This window comes from Ictalurus furcatus, chromosome 16 (assembly GCF_023375685.1).
Source record: "Ictalurus furcatus strain D&B chromosome 16, Billie_1.0, whole genome shotgun sequence".
NCBI lineage: Eukaryota > Metazoa > Chordata > Actinopteri > Siluriformes > Ictaluridae > Ictalurus > Ictalurus furcatus.
The window spans coordinates 8,349,082-8,366,095 of NC_071270.1; the positions used below are offsets into that span (position 1 = coordinate 8,349,082).

General features: G+C 40.1%; 1 protein-coding gene across 5 annotated transcripts in view; it reads left to right on the top strand.

Moving 5' to 3' along the window:
- The window catches only part of phldb2a (pleckstrin homology-like domain, family B, member 2a), an 87,700-nt gene that overhangs the window by 5,602 nt on the left and 65,084 nt on the right, over positions 1–17,014 (top strand). For 4 of the 5 annotated variants that reach the window (XM_053645424.1, XM_053645422.1, XM_053645419.1 and 1 more), the window contains exons 2-3: positions 9,187–9,272; positions 15,273–16,165. In XM_053645424.1, coding sequence (XP_053501399.1) covers positions 9,224–9,272; positions 15,273–16,165 — 942 coding nt within the window. In that variant the 5' untranslated portion in view covers positions 9,187–9,223. Of the gene's footprint in view, positions 1–2,934; positions 3,720–9,186; positions 9,273–15,272; positions 16,166–17,014 lie in introns of those variants that run through there. The other variant, XM_053645420.1, reaches the window with a different exon arrangement.

The window sequence follows — 17,014 nt, forward strand, 5'->3', positions numbered from 1 at the left end:
AATTTGAAGAAGTACACCCCTTTATTTCCTAATGGCAGTGGCCTCTTTCAGCTGGATAATGCTGCCTTCCACACTGCAAAAATTGTTCAGGAATGGTTTGAAGAACATGACAACTAGTTCATGCTGTTGACTTGGTCTCCAAATTCCCCAGATCTCAATCCGATCGAGCATCTGTGGGATGTGCTGGACAAACAAGTCTTATCCACAGAGGCTCCACCTCACAACTTACAGGACTTAAAGAATCTGCTGCTGACATCTTGGTGCCAGAGGTTCAGAGGGCTTGTGGAGTCCATACCTCAATGGGTCAGAGCTGCTTTGGTGGTACAAGGGTGACCATCACAATATTTGGCAGGTAGTTTTAATGTTAGGGCTGATTGGTATATATACATTCTCCTCAGAAACTATTGAAATGCAGGGCCAATTCATTTGATTTTGCTGTAGACTGAAGACATTTGGGTTTGTGATCCAATGATGAATATCAGAATTTCAGCTTTTATTTCCTGGCATTTATATGTAAAAGTGTTAAACAAATATGTCAGCATGATATCTGATTTATTTATTTACACAAGAAGGTGTTCAGAAATGTATTTCTAGAGTTGCTAAAGTGGTGTTTATATATAGACTTTGAAGTAAATAACTAAAATAAGTCATATAGTTAAGACAAAAATGTCAGATTTTGATCAATGGCGATGTTTAAAACATCCAAAAAACTGTGTAACCATCTTACGATCCACTGGGCATTACAAAAAAGAAAGCCAAAGCTAACGAAGCTAGCGGTGCATTTAATGTCACGTAAACTGGACTAGTATTGCACATTTTTGCTTTTTCTAGTGTACAGTAATAGTTTTTATGGCTGATACAAACCTTGTTTCTCCAAATAAATCTGTGAAAACCGCTACCTCTACCTGAGGCGACTTCAAACAGTCCGCGCTGATTTGAACCAAGGAGCAGGACTGATACGTTGGTGTGGGGGAGGGGTGCATTGATTCAACTGTCAGTGAAAATGACTCCCAGCAGTTGGGTTACACAAAACTGCCCAAAAACTACCCAAGATTGAGAAAATCTCCCAATTAAAAGACCCAAAAGGGGGGTGGATTTGCATCCAAGTATTACAAATACGTTTTTGCTTTTTAGTCTTGGGTAATTTTTTTTTCATTTAAAGTGTAAAAATATAATGTGACTGTCCATCCACAATGTCTCCTTTGAAAACCTTATTAAAATTACTCAAAATGTTTTTGAACTTAAAATGATCATATTTGGCATAATTCCATAACTGTTCTGTATTGCTGAACAAAATTCAAATTGCATTTCCATTATTATTTCTGTCATAATACATAAATGAATATTGTCTGCTGATTAATTGTTTTATGAAAAATCATATGGTGTAACTGAAAATAAAAGGCCATTTTAAGACTAATTTTGAAATTGTTGCGTCATACAGCTGCTTGTGAAGAGCATCTGAGCACACATAACAGGTAAGTACCACTTTTGGTAAGTTGGCAATTTGGAAAATAATCAGATTTTATGCTGTTGGTGTATTGTTGACAAAACTGACCATCATGTGGTATGATCCCCAAAAGTCCCTGAACATTGTGTTTTATTAAAAGCTGCATAAATTGAAAATTATCACATTGACCTTGTTTGGTATGAACCTGTTTTGTTAAGTGGCCAATTCTCTTTACTGTTAATTTTGATTAAATTCTAAAATATCATGTTGTGTGACCATTATTAAACATGGTCAGAGATGGATAAAATTCATGTCATTAATTTTCTTAATTAAGTAATTTAATCTATCATCATCATCATCATCGTCATCATCATCAAATACTTATTAACATACAGTTAAACTCACACCTTCATTATTAGTAAACAGTATTAGTACTCTCTCTCTCTCTCTCTCTCTCTTTCTATAATAACTATTTGCTATAATTCCTTCAAATAATTGTAATCTTATTGCACTATTTTATCTCTGTATATGAATTACAGCGGGCAGAATTCTAGCTCTAATGACCTGTATATAAAATAATGAAAATTAACTGTTATTTTTATCTTTTTTATTAAAATTTTGCACTGCAAACAACGACAGCTTTAACTTGTCAATGCTGGCAAGTTATCCATCCTGCTACTTGAAGAAAGATGAAAAATGAAAGCCACTTGGTTTTGATTAGGAGTCTTAATGTCAAGAGTCTTTCAGATTTGTTTCACCATGTGCTATCGGTCCAGATAACTGTGTGTTTGACGAGCTGCAAATCATTAGCCACAGAGCGAGTTCTGTTTACCCACACTCAGGATGGTCCAGAGGTTATATGCATGCTTGCCTAGTTCTAGACATAAACGCCAATGAATGAAATGAATGAAAACATTAAATTATCACACTGGTATGTAGTACTTGACTATGCATATCAATCACAAGCATATGATAAAATGTTACTGGTAAGAGAGTGAATCTGTATGTTCGTTCATTAATTCATTTTCAATCTTCAGTAACTGTTTTATCTTGGTCAGGGAACACTAGCATGAGGTGGGAATACACCTTTGATGGGACACCAGGTCACCACGGGGTACTATGAAAATGTAAACACACACTCCTTGGGGCAATCTAATGTAGGCAATCCATCTACCAGCATGTTTTTTTGCATTTAAGTATGGCAGTGTATTACATTTTTTAATGGGAAACTTTTATTTGAAAGACATGATTCAAAAACATGATTCAAAGCTTTTGACCTTTTCTCAGAGGTAAATTAAAGTGTAATGCTTGTATGAGTCTTGTCCATAATTACTGTTTAAACTTGAAAAGGCAACCTAATTCGGCCTAAAAATCTCTACCATGTTCAAAAGAGGAAGCGGCTTTGATGATCTGACTTGTTAAACTATTTTAATGAATAAATAGCGACACAAATAGATATGAACAAATAGATAAACACTATGTTGTTTCTATGTTCATTAATCAGTTCAAAAACATGTGGAATGCATTAACAAATGAAATTAAGTAACATTTGTCTCTACTACTTATTGAACAAAATATTTATTTTGCTTATTATAAAAGGAACCTCTACCTCAGTATGAGAAATGTAGCTATAGATTCTCTACAACTAACAGTGCACTATTGTGGCACTGTTGCTGATAAAAGAGACTGAGACTGACATTTCTGAGAAGCCACGGTTCACCCCATCTAAACTGCCTTTTTTATTGTCCCACGGTGTTGGGATTCTGTTTGAATGGAAGAATATGTGGGTGGGTCTTTAGTGATCTTTAGCCACTGGCTGCTGCTTTATATTTCTTCTGTGCTTTTTTCTCACATATCCTCTTTGGGTTTCTGAAAGGATTGTCTCTTACACCCAAAGACACAGTATGTATTTGTGTTAATGAGTGGTTGGCAAAATACATGTAAAAATAAAGATTAGGCTGTATGTCCATATCATTAAAAAAATAACTATACCTATTCCTGTCAGACGTGTCCATTGCCTTGCCCTACATTTCTGCTTTCCTCTCGTTCTGTCTCAGGATTTTTGGATGAGGGCTTGCTAGTGGATGCGTAATTCTATCTGCTGTAGAGGGAAAACCCAGAACCCTTTCAGGTTTCCAGAAATGGTGAACTCATGGTGAAGGATTTTGTTGCTGATGTTGTAAAATGATCCCTTCCTATGAAGGCTTATTCCACCTACCCATATACGGCAAGAGTGGAAGACTGAGACTGAAGTGCTGATGTATTTGTGGGTGTGAGTACTATAGAAAATTCGTACAGATGGGGTTCAGGTTTCTGCAAGTCTGTGTTTGTGGAGTTATAAATGCTGATACGATATGCTTCATGAGTAATTATTTGTTAATTTGTTGCATAGTGGATTTCTGAAGACATTTATTTCAGAGAAATTATGTTCTATTGATTTAAATGGACTCTTACCCCATCAGGGAATCAAGAGACAGCCTGCAATATGGGCTTTCCCATTTCTGCATCTGCTACAGTATTCCATTCTAAGAAAGAAACGTCCTCTTCCAAAAAGAAGTGTCCTCTCACATTCAGCTGTTTTTATTTCCAGCAAATAACATGTGTAAATATTTGTATTACCATTAAAAGATTCAACAACTGAACAAATTTCACAGAGACAAACAGAAATTGATTAATGAGTCCCTGAACAAAGGGGCGGGGGGGGGGGGGGGGGTGTCAATGTCAAAAGTAACAGTCAGTATCTGGTGTGGCCACCAGCTGCTTTAAGTACTACAGTGCATCTCATCTTCATGGACTGCACCAGATTTGTCAGTTCTTGCTGTGAGATGTTACCCTACTCTTCCACCAAGGCATTTGCAAGTTCTCGATCACGTCTGGGGGGACACATGGTTACATGTGGTTTGCCACTGCAAGGACAATCAGCTGTGCTTCCTGTCTCCCTGTAGCACTGTCTTAGGCATCTTACATTACGGACATTGCAGTTTATTGCTCTGGCCACATCTGCAGTCCTCATGCCTCCCTGCAACAGGCCTAAGGCATGTTAACGCAGGTGTGCAGGCACCCTAGCAATCTTTCTTCTGGTATATTTCAGAGTCAGTAATAAGGACTCTTTAATTGCCTACCACCTATAAACTGTTAGTGTCTTAAGGACTGTTCCACAGGTACATGTGCAATAATTTTTTATGGTTCATTGAACAAGTGTGAAAAACATTGTTTAAACCCTTTCCAATAAAGATCTGTAAAATATATTTCGATTTTACAAAATTATCTTTAAAATGAAAAATGGATGTTTCTTTTTTTTGCTGTATTTACTTCTGTGAATGTATGCATAGCAGAAAAATCAAAGTAGGATTTCACTGGGTATGTTATGAACACAGACTGAGGGACCCAAAGGCAGAACACAGACATGATGAATTTGAGTTTGAGCTGGGAGACATGAAAATTTGGATGGATGCACAGGGACCCGGGGAGCTTGAGCTTAACTGCCGAAGGATTGATAATGCTATCGATGGTGAATGGATCTAAGTACCGGGGTGAGAGTTTTTTGGCTTGTGTCCTTGGCTAAAAGGCATACCTTCTGACCTGGTTGGTAGTTGGGTGCGGGGACCCGATGGTGGCTTTGAGGTGAACTGCTCTTTTCGTTTGGTGAAGGTGGCTTCAGCCTCAGGGGTCCAGACAAAGGGGGTAGGGGTGGAGGTGAGCCTGGTGAGTGGTGCCGCAGCTCGGCTGTAGTCTCATATGAACCAGCGGTAGAAGTTAGCAAACCCCAGGAACCGTTGAAGTTGTTTTCAGGTGGTAAGTCTGGGCCACTCAATGACAGCCCAGATCTTCTCAGGGTCTGCCCTCTCCTGCCCACTCTCAATGACGAATCCCAGGAACCTGATGAAGTCGACATGAAATTCACTTCTCAGCTTTGGCAAACAGGTGGTTCTCCAGCAGTCTCTGAAGGACCTGACGGATGTGAAGGATGTGCTCAGCAGGGGTTTGGGAGAAGATCAGTATGTTGTCCAGGTATAGAAAGACAAAATGGTGCTGGAATCCCAGAGAACGTCATTGATCAGGGCTTGGAACACTGCTGGGGCGTTGGTGAGGCCAAATGGCATAGCCGGGTATTTGAAGTGGCCCAGATGGTATGCATTCCTAGGACCAACTTAGTGAAGATGGTGGCCTCATGCAGCGATTCGAAGGCGGAGTTGAGGAGTGGCAGGGGGTACTTATTTTTTACTGTGATATTGTTGAGACCCTGATGGCCAGTGCAAGGGTGAAGGGTCTTGTCCTTCTCGTCCACAAAGAATAAGCCAGCACCCAGGGGAATGGAGGAAGGATAGATGATGCCAGCCGTGAGGGACACCAAGATGTATTTCTCCATGGCCTCCCTCTCAGGACAGGACAGATTATACAGTCGACCGGATGGCAGGGTGGCCCCAGGAAGAAGGTCGATGGCACAGTCGTAAGGGTGGTGAGGTAGTAGTGGGAGGGCCCAGTCCTTGCTTAATACCTCTGCCAGGTCATGATACTTGTGGGGGAACGGATGAGAGGTCTGGAGGGCTTAGGGTGGTAGGAGGTGCACTAGCAGACACAGTGGGTAGAAGGGCAGAATTCAGACATGAGGAGTGACAGAGGGGACTCCAGGTGATGATTCTCCCATCTGACCAGTCTATCCAGTCCAGTCTGTGTTTATTTAGCCAGGAGTGGCCCAAAACCAGGAGGGTGCTAGGGGAGGAAATGATCTTGAACTGGATTAGTTTGCGATGGTTACCAGAAAGAACCACGTACAATGGAATGGTATGGTGGGTGACCTTGGCCAAGAATCTCCTGTCCAGTGCATTAACCATTGGGGGGGAATCCAGAGGTTCCACGGGGAGGCCAGACTGAGATGCTAACTCCCGATCCAGAAAGCTGTCCTCGGCACTTCAGTCAATCAGGGCAAGTAGGGGGATGGAGATTAGGTGGTGGTGTAGGGTGGCAGGTGGCCCAGGCTAGGGCATCCCCCCTTAGAAACCCCATAATATAGGCCATCTTAGCTTCCTTTGTGGCATAGGTGAACGCTGGGCATTTACAAGGGAACACTGGAGTAGGAAGGCCTTAGACCTCCCTAAGTCACCCACATAGGGTTCTGGGTCTGGGAAATGTGCCTCATGCTGTGGTGGACTGGGAGAGGGAGCATGAAGGGTCATCGGAGTGGACTGACTGGGTTGGGGGCCAGAAGACATCTGGGCCAGTTGGGGAAGGATATGGTTGAGTTGCTCACTGAGGAGCCCACTGGTGTGCCATATCTTGGTGGCTCTCGTAGAGGATGCAAAGTTGTTGCTCATGCTGGCACAAAGAACAAGGCTGATGGTGAGGGGGCTGGTTCTGCTGGGTCCATGGTGACCAGATTGTTCTGTTATGAACACAGAGACTGGGGGACCCACAGACACAATGATTGAAGGGATTTATTGACGGGATTTATTGACGTGAAGTGGAGGCTGGAGTGTGTGAGAAAGGGGTGTGATCATGTGTAGTCGGGAGCGGGATTCAAGCTCGGGTCCACCACATGAGAGTCGAGGGCTCAGCTGATACTGCATGGGGGGCATAGCAGAAAGTGAGCTGAAGGAGAGCGGGTAGTAGCATGAGTGTTGGACCTAGAATGTGAGGAGAAAACAGACAGGGCAAGCACAGGGAAACTCAACAAAGAATACACTAGACATAACAAGAAAGCAACCATGAGGAAGGCCGTAAGTGTACTGCACTGAAGCCGGAACAATCTGGTGATGAGTGGCTGAAGAACCGGGGTTTATATACACTACTGATAGATGAGCTGATGAGCAGCTGGTGAGTCACTGATTTAATCAGACTGCCCGAGAGGTGGAGCGCCACACCCAGACACACACACACACACACACATATAAACAGACACACAAAGGAGAGAAAACACTGGAAACACGAGTAAGGGAAAAACAGGGATGCACAGGAAAACGTACAGCCTCCTGGATGGATCATGACAGGGTGGCTCCTTGAAACAATCACATATGCAATTCCAGAATCCAAACATTATTTCATTGTTGAAACTAGTTTGTATCCTCAGGTATATGACCTGAGTATCTGCTAGAAGGGGATGAATACATTTGTGTTACTTACTAAGATCTCAAATGTTGCATTTTTTCTTACTGAAAATGTGCTGGCAAGAAAAAGTATTTGAACCTTTTGGAATTTCATGGTTTTCTGCATAAATTTGTCATAAAATGTGATCTGATCTTCATCTAAGTCAAGGGTATAGACAAATATTATGTGTCTAAAATGTCGAAAAAGTAAGTGAACCCTTAGAATTAATAACAGGTTGACCCCCCCCCCCTGAGCAGCAGTAACCTCAACTAGGCACTTCCTGTAGCTGTGGATCAGACCTGCACATCGTTCAGGAGGAATTTTAGCCCATTCTTCCTGGCAGAACTGCTTTGACTCTGTCATATTCTTTGGACATCTCATGTGTATGGCTTTCTTCAAGTCATTCCATTGCATCTCTATTGGGTTGAGGTCTGGGCTCTGAATTGGCCACTCCAAAAGGTGGATTTTGTTTTTCTGAAGCCATTCTGTTGTGGACTTGCTCCGGTGTTTTGGGTCGTTGTCCTGTTGCATCACCCAGCTTCTACACAGTTTCAGCTGACGTACAGACATTCTCACATTATCCTGAAGAATTTTCTGATATACTTGGGATTTCATCTTCCCCTCAGTGATTGCAAACTGGCCAGACCCTGATGCAGGTCCAAATCATGATGTTTCCTCCACCATACTTTATGATTGGGATGATGTTTCATTGATGATATGCCGTGCCCTTTCTACGCCAGATGTAGTGCTGTGTGGTTTTTCCAAATAGTTGAATCTTAGTTTCATCAGTCCACAAAACATTTTGCCAATACCGCTGTGGAGTGTCAATGTGCTCTTTTACAAACTTCAGGTGTGCAGCAATGTTCTTTTTGTAAGCAGTGGCTTCCTTCGTGGTGTCCTGCCATAGATACCCTGCTTGTTCAATGTTTTACGTATTGTAGACTCATGAACAGAGATGTTAGCCAGTTCCAATGATGTTTTCAAATCTTTGGCTGTCATTCGGGGTTGTTTCTTAACCTCATTGATGAGTCTTCGATGTGCTCTTGGTGTCATTTTGACTAGGCGCCCAATTCTTGGTAGAGTGGCAACAGTCCCAAAGTGTCTCCATTTGTAAAATGTTTGCCTAACTGTAGACTGGTGAATTTCTAAAGTCTTTGAAACCACTTTGTGACCCTTGCCAGATTTATGTAAATCAACAATTCTTGATCGTAGATCCTCTGAAAGCTCTTTTCAGCGAGGCATGGCTCACATAAGCGTGTGCTTCTTGTGCAGAACAAACTCCAAAAGTTTGAGGGGTTTTTATCAGTCAAAGTAGCTGTAGTCCACACCTCCAAACTCATTTTCTTAACGAGACTCCAGGTGTGCAAAAAAAAAGCTTTTTTGAGGTCATTAACTCAAGGGTTCACATACTTTTTCCACAAGCACTATGAGGTTTTTTGGTTGTTCTCAATAAAGACATGAAAGATCAGAATTTTTTTTGTGTTATTATTTTAGACACATTATATTTGTCTATACCCTTGACTTAGATGAAGATCAGATCACATTTTATGACAAATTTATTCAGAAAACCATGAAATTCCAAAAGGTTCACATACTTTTTCTTGCCACTCTACATGGATATGATGATAATGTATGTGTATCTTTAATTGTTGCAGAATGTGTGCTGCATCTTGAAGAGATCACTTGAAGAAAATGCTGCCTCAGAAAAGTGTTGGTCCTTCATTGGCTCATTGCAAAAAAGGTAGGTGGATTTTCTGTTTCTGTCTCTCTTGTGCTATCTAGATGGCTTCCCATTTGATTAGTCCTTTGTTTTATGACACAGCAATAGATAATATTAGCAGCAATATTGCAGCAGTATAACTGCTGTTGTGTAAATCAATAAAACGGTTTATAACTACAGTGGGGTTTGTAAGATTGTGAACTCTTTAGAATTTTCTATATATCTGCATAAATATGACCTAAAACAAGATCATATTTTCACTAAAAGTAGATAAAGAGAACACAAAAACAAATGAGACAAAATATTATACTTGATCATTTATTTATTGAGAGACATGATCCAATATTACATACAGTGCCCTCCACTAATATTGGTAAATATGAGCAAAGCAGGAATGAGACCATTCCTCCATACAAAATCTCTGTAGTTTCTTCAAATTTTGAGGTCCATGCTGGTGGACTCACCTCTTCAGTTGACCCCACAGGTTTTCTATGGGTTTCAAGTCAGGGGACTGGGATAGCCATGGCAGGACCTTGATTTTGTGGTCCCTAAATAATTTTTGTGTTGATTTTGATGTGTGTTTTGGATCATTGTCCTGCTGGAAGATCCAACCACGACCCATTTTAAGCTTTCTGGCAGAGGCAGTCAGGTTTTCAGTCAGTATCTGTTGATATTTGATAGAGTCCATGATGCCATGTATCCTAACGAAATCTCCAGGTTCTCTGGCAGAAAAACAGCCCCAAAACATTTAAGAGCCACCAACATATTTAACCATGGGCATGAGGTACTTTTCTATACGGCTGCTTCTCTGTGTGCACCAAAACCACCTCTGGTGTTTATTGTCAAAAAGCTCTATTTTGATTTCATCTGACCATAGAACCCGATCCCATTTGAAGTTCCAGTAGTGTCTGGCAAGCTGAAGACGCTTGAGTTGGTTTTTTGATGAGAGTAGAGGCTTTTTTCTTGAAACCCTTCCAAACAACTTGTGGTGATGTAGGTGACTCCGGATTGTAGTTTTAGAGACTTTCTGACCCCAAGACACAACTAACTTATGCAATTCTCCAGCTGTGAACCTTGGAGATTTTGTGGCCACTCGAACTATCCTCTTCACAGTGCATTGAGACAATATACACACACGTCCAATTCCAGGTTGATTCCTAACATATCCAGTTGACTGGAACTTCTTAATTATTGTCCTGATGGTGGAAATTGCACACCTATATTTAACAAAGGTATATTTTTTGGATAAACCTGTATTGTGTTTGCAATTGTTTGATATCCATGAGAATATTTTTGTTATTTTTTGTAACAAAAGATCAAAAGGTTAAATAATAAAGACATTTTTTCACAGCCTTCTTTGCTCATGTTTACCAAGGGTGCCAATATTGTGAAGGGCACTGTATCTGTAAGTGGCAAAAGTATGTGAACCTTTGCTTTCAGTATCTAGTGTGATTCCCTTGTGCAGCAATAACTGCAACTAAATGTTTCCGGTAACTGTTGATCAGTCCTGCACATCGGATTGGAGGAATTTTTGCCCGTTCCTCAATACAGAACAGCTTCAATGCTGGTATGTTTGTGTGTTTGCTCTAGAGCTGCAACAACTAATCGATAAAATTGATAATAATCGATTATGAAAATCATTGTCAATGAATCTCGTTATCGATTAGTTGGTCTGCGCGCGGCACGAGGTGCATTTACTTATTACGTCACTTCTGTTCAGAAAACACGCTTCGGAGAGTAAATACTAAAGTTGTGTCCCAAATGACGTACTATACACTTACACTGTGCATGGAGTACTCTACCCTCTAGTGTGTGAATTTTAGAAAGGTAATATCATCTCAAATGGAACACTAGTGTTTTTTTTTTTTACTAACCAGAAGTATAAGCCACTTCCTAGTCTACGGTGCTTGAAATCACACGCACGTGATATGACATCGCTAGCTTTAGCCTCAGAGTCACCGATAATTACTTTCTTCAGTTTATTTTATTTCAGCGTTACCTTTTATTCCCAACATGTCCTCATCAGACGGAGGCGAAATCATCACGTGACTGAGGAAGAAAGTGTGCGATCACGAAGGCAGGGGGGCATTTTATATTAAACACCGCCAAGAAGGTTTATAAACTTTATAAAGCAGAGTTTGTGGAGCACGGAAGCATGACAGTGATGCGGTCGCGAGTTGCTTAAAAGTTTTAATTTAATTTCAGTCTATTGTCATTATATGTTGTATTTGCATGCTTGCAGTGTAACTTCTGTTGTTTATTATAACGGAAGTGATGTGTTAGTAACGAGCCCGCGTTGCTCCTCACGTGCGATGCAGACGCGGTGATACATAGTGCGAGCACGAGTAAGATCTGTAATGTCTAATTAAAACACTATGATCAAAAGTAAAATAATATGTCTAAAGGCAATGAGTAACAGAAACCACAAGGTGCAGAGAAAGTGAGTTTTTATTATTAATTCAGTACTTTTTGTGCATCCATAAAAAAATAATGCTATCTATCTATATATATATTTATCTTATTTAATTAGTTTATATTTATATTATATATAAGTACTTATGCATTATTTTTTTATGGATTCACAAAAAGCACCAAATTAAACTACAGTCCTAAATTAATAATATATATTCTTGTGTGTGTGTATGTGTGTTGGGTTCTTTTCTGTTTTGGACAAACAGTTGTGTAAAGTTTTAGTCTGAATTTATATTTGTAACACTCAGTTTGTGGATTTTATTTTAAACAAAAAAACAAACAAAAAAACAAAACAAAAAAAAAAGGCACTGAAATTTGCCCCGCCCGATCCGATTAATAAATAAATAAATAAATAAATAAATAATTGGCCAACTAATCGATTATGAAAATAATCTTTAGTTGCAGCCCTAGTTTGCTCACATGCTTGCTTCGGGTCCTTCCACAACATTTCTATTGGATTAAAGGTCAAGACTTTGACTTGGCCATTCCAAAATGTTGTCCTGACATTTTACTTTAGAATTTACTGGTATAATTCAAAATTCATTGTTCCAACAATGATGGCAACCCATCCTGGTCCAGATGCAGCAAAACAGGCCCAAACCATAATACTTCCACCACCATTTTTCACAGATGGGATAGGATTCTTATCCTGGAATGCAGTAATTTCCTTTCACCAAACATAATGCTTCTCACTTAAATCAAAAATTCTATTTTGGTCTCATCCATCCACAAAACATTTTTCCAATAGCCTACTGTCTTGTCCATGTGATCATTATCAAACTGCAGAAGGATAGCATTGTTCTTTTTGGAGAGTAGTGGCTTTCTCCTTGCAATCCTGAAATGCACACCATTGTTGTTCAGTGTTTTACCGATGGTGGACTCATGAACATTAACATTAGCCAATGTGAGAGAGGCCTTTAGTTGCTTAGAAGTTTCCCTGGGTTTCCTATGTGACCTCACAGACTATCACACATCTTGCTCTTGGAGTGACGCTTATTGGTCGACCACTCCCGATGAGGCTAACAATAGTCTTGAATTTTCTCCATTTGTACACAATCTGTCTGACTGTGGATTGGTGGAGTCCAAATTCTTTAGAGATGGTTTTGTAATCTTTTCCAGCCTGATGAGCATCAACAACTCTTTTTCTGAGGTCCTCAGAGATCTCCTTTATTCATGCCATGATGCACTTCCACAAACATGGGTTGTGAAGATCAGATTCTGATAGAACCCTGTTCTTTAAATAAAACATGGTGCTCACACCTGATTGTCATACCATTGATTGAAAACAGCTGACTCTAATTTCACCAACTCACAGATATGAAAATTGGATCATTGTCCTTAATAAATAAATTACTAAGTATAATACTTTTGTCTCATTTGCTTAATTGGGTTTTCTTCATCTGCTTTTAGGATTTGTGTGAAAATCTGATAATGTTTTAGGTCATATTTATGCAAATATATAGAAAATTCTAAAGGGTTAACAAATAGGGATGCACTGAAATGAAAATTCTTGGCCGAAGCCGAAACCGAATATAATGAAAAACTTGGCCGAAAGTTCGCGTTTTTTCCATTTATTTTGCCATTTTTTTTCACCATTGCATAAATTAAATAGTCAAAATGTGCTTTTTACAATTTTGTCTTGCTTTTCAAAGAAAAAAAAATCAACTACAAAAACTACAATTTCAAAATATTTATTTAACACTGAACATTTTTTTTTCATTCCTGCAGGCATAGGCTACCAACAAGGCACAATATAACTTTAAATAAATAAATTAGTAAAATAAAAATATTTTTATGTGGTCATCTTTGAGCCCCCCTTGAATAGCCTATGTTAGGCCTATAACTGACTGCTGAAAGAATGTAACACTCTGTAGCCTACAACAAAAATGTGCATTAAAAAGTGCATTGACAAGAGTGCAAAAAATGGTTATATTCGGTTATATACGGCTGATTATATTCAGGATATATACCGCTGTACATCCCTGTACACTTCGTGGAGTATTATAGTAGATATAGTATAGTTAGATATGTTGTTAATGTTATGTTCCTTGATATATTTAGTTAGTTTAAATTATAGATTAGGTTTTTCTGCTCCCAGTCCATATACTAGTTCATGTTTCTTGTTTTGTGTTTTGATCCTGTTTTCTGTGACTGTGACTTTGATTCCTGCTTTGCCAGGTTTATGCCTGTTTGACGATCGCTCGACCCTTTGCCTGTCTTGACTACGTTTTTTGGATTACGATTTTGATTTGTCTGCCTGCCCTTAAATAAATACATCTTTACCTGCTTCTGTACTCTACTCCCTTATGTCTCGCGACGTGACAGAAACATGCTCCGGAACAGAAACTAAACAAACGCACGTGTCCACAGTAAACATCCGCAGAGCACATAGCTCGTGCATGCGCGCACCCCCTCATCGAGGTGGTGACATTCGCGAGTCTCACTCTGGTTGCTAGGCTGTTTGGTCGAGTCATCAAATACGTCATTGTTCGGTCTAATTCATTTGGCCTTTTCACTTATTCGGCCGAACACCAAAAGTGTTTTTTTGCTATTTTCGGCCGAATAATTTCGGTTGCTGAACATTCGGTGCATCCCTATTAACAAACATTCAAGCACCACTGTAAATGTGCATATGTGTGTTCTAAACAAATGGCACATGGCAAATGGTGCATGGGCTACAACAACAGAAGACCATATCAGGTTCTACTCCAGCCAGCCAAGGATAAGTATCTGAGGTTATCATGGGCACAGACTCACCAAAACTGGACAGTTGAAGACTGGAAAAAGAGCAGGTGATTTTTTTTAACTAATCTGCAGCTGTCCAGTTGGGGTGGGCCTGTGCCCATGCAAACCTCAGATTCCTATTCCTGGCTGTCATGAGTGGAAGCCAATGGGGTTTTCTGTTGTTGTAGCCCATACAACTCAAGGTTCAATGTTTTGTGCATGCTGAGATACTTTTCTGCTCTCCACAGTTGTACAGAGTGATTATATGTATTTTGATATCCTTCCTGGCAGCTTGAACCAATTTGGCAATTTTCCTCTGACTTCTCTTAATCGACAAGGTGTTTCTACCCACAAACTGTTGCTCCCTCAGTGTTTTTTGTTTTTCTGCACTATTCTGTGTAAACTCCCCATTTTCTGTATAAACTCTCCATTTTCCCCATTCTGATGTTTGATGTGAACATTAACTGAGGCTTTTGACCTGTATCTGCATGATTTTATGCATTATTCTGCTGCCTCATGATTGACTGATTAGATAGCTGTGTAAATGAGCAGGTGTGCAGGTGTTTCTATTAAAGTGGACAGTGAGTGTATACTGTAATATACCTCTGCGACTGATTAGTTGCATTGAAATTTATATTTTTCCTTAACTATCTGACAATTCTGTTCCCAATCAAGTGTGCCTGGTATTTCATGGACTTCATAATGTTATCAATAATTTTACTGAAAAGCATGTAATAGACTAGAATGTCGTTCCTCCATGTATTAATAGTTGTTGATAACAGGATAGGATGAACGTTTTTGAATTGAACATGTTTTTGCTATCAGATTGTGGAAAGATATACACCAATGGTGGGTCTATGGGCAACTCCAGTGTCCGAGGCACCCGGTCAAAAGCAGAGCTCCAAGAGCTTATGGACAGCTTGCAGAGAAGGAAGGCAGCTGTGGAAGCCAGTATACGGGCTAATGCAGAGCGCCACCCCAAGCTTAGCCTGTCCTTTCCACCCAGTCCTCATTCCATCAAATCACTCCTTCAAGAACATCCGTCCCTCTCAGTTCGATTCCCTTCCTCCTACAGCCTCAGTATGCCTCCTTCCCCTCGTCATTCAGCCTGCCCGACAAGCCCAGTCCACACCCACACTCGTACCCACCACCAATCACAGGACAACCTTTCACTCTTTCAGTTGTTTGATAGCCACCGTCCCAACACAGCTGGCTCCAGTCTCTCCATGTGGAATGGTACCTCCTACATGTCAGATGCTTTTAATGTATACCATCGTGGCCCTAGTGGAGCTGCAAGCATGCCCTCCAGTCCTAGGCTGGGCCGAAAACTTCTAGCACGAGACGGAGATGTCATTAATGATCCTCCCCCTCGCCAGAGGAAATATTCCACTGGTTCTTTGAATGATTTAGGAGGACACAGTCATTCCCTTCCCAGACTGTATCGAGGGGATGCTCCTTCTCTCTCTCTGCCCCCTTGGCACTCATCCAGGGCAAGATGCAGCCTTCCATCTCTTGACTGCCCTCCAGATGTGACTGTTACTTCCCTGAGCAATGATCTCAGCTTTGAGAGGACGCTCTCATTTGGGAAAGGAGTAGTAAGCCCAGGGAAGGGCCTGTGGAGGGGCAGCATCAGTTCTCTAAGCAGCAAGAACGAGCTTCGAGATTACCATCAAAGACAGAGAGATGAGAGGTTACGAGAACAGGAAGTGGAGAGACTGGTAAGGAGCAGTGTAGTATACACACACATACTTATTAGGGGTGTAAATCTCTCTCTTTGTGATGATATGATATGCATCTTGATACATCATATATGCTACAATACCAAAACTATACAGTTTAAAAAGTATCGATTTAATGCTCTTCAATTCACTACTGATCCACTCCGAAATTATTTAGTTCAGGTATAATACAATGACATTCATTACAGTTAAATTTAAGATGAATTGATATGTCCTAAGTTTGACTTTCTAAGGAACAACAATTTTAAACATTTCTTCACTGTCTTTATTTAGAGTGAGAGTTGGTACTTCATTTATTTCTCTATACTACATTAATTCTCGTGCCAAATCTCCCCAAACCACCTACAAGTGTTGGGTAATGAACTCTAAAATAAACTGGTAAAACCGCACACGCAGTTTCAGTGAAAGTTTTAGCTGAATGGGTTCTACCTTGAGCGTCTTCTTGGCTCCCTCATGATTGTTACAAACCCTGAAAGAACCCTTCTAGAGCACATTATAGAAATTCACACCATGTTTCACACTGTATTAATTTAATTAACTCTTGGTTTATGCAGTGGGATTTGTATATAAGAGCTCTGTTAAATGAACATTCCTGTGTTTTTTTTTAAGTGAAATCTCTGTCTAATGCATCTGTAGCATATGTTATTTCCAAGTGACTCATTGTACTGCGAAAAACCATTTTAACTGCATTCACTTATAATGGAAAGTGCTGACTGTCCCAACAACCTGACATTCTTTTCTAGGACAAAGATTAGATTGAACAAATTCTGTAATAAATAACATATTCCTTAATGCTATTTATTGTAGTTTCAATTTGACAGTTTGTGT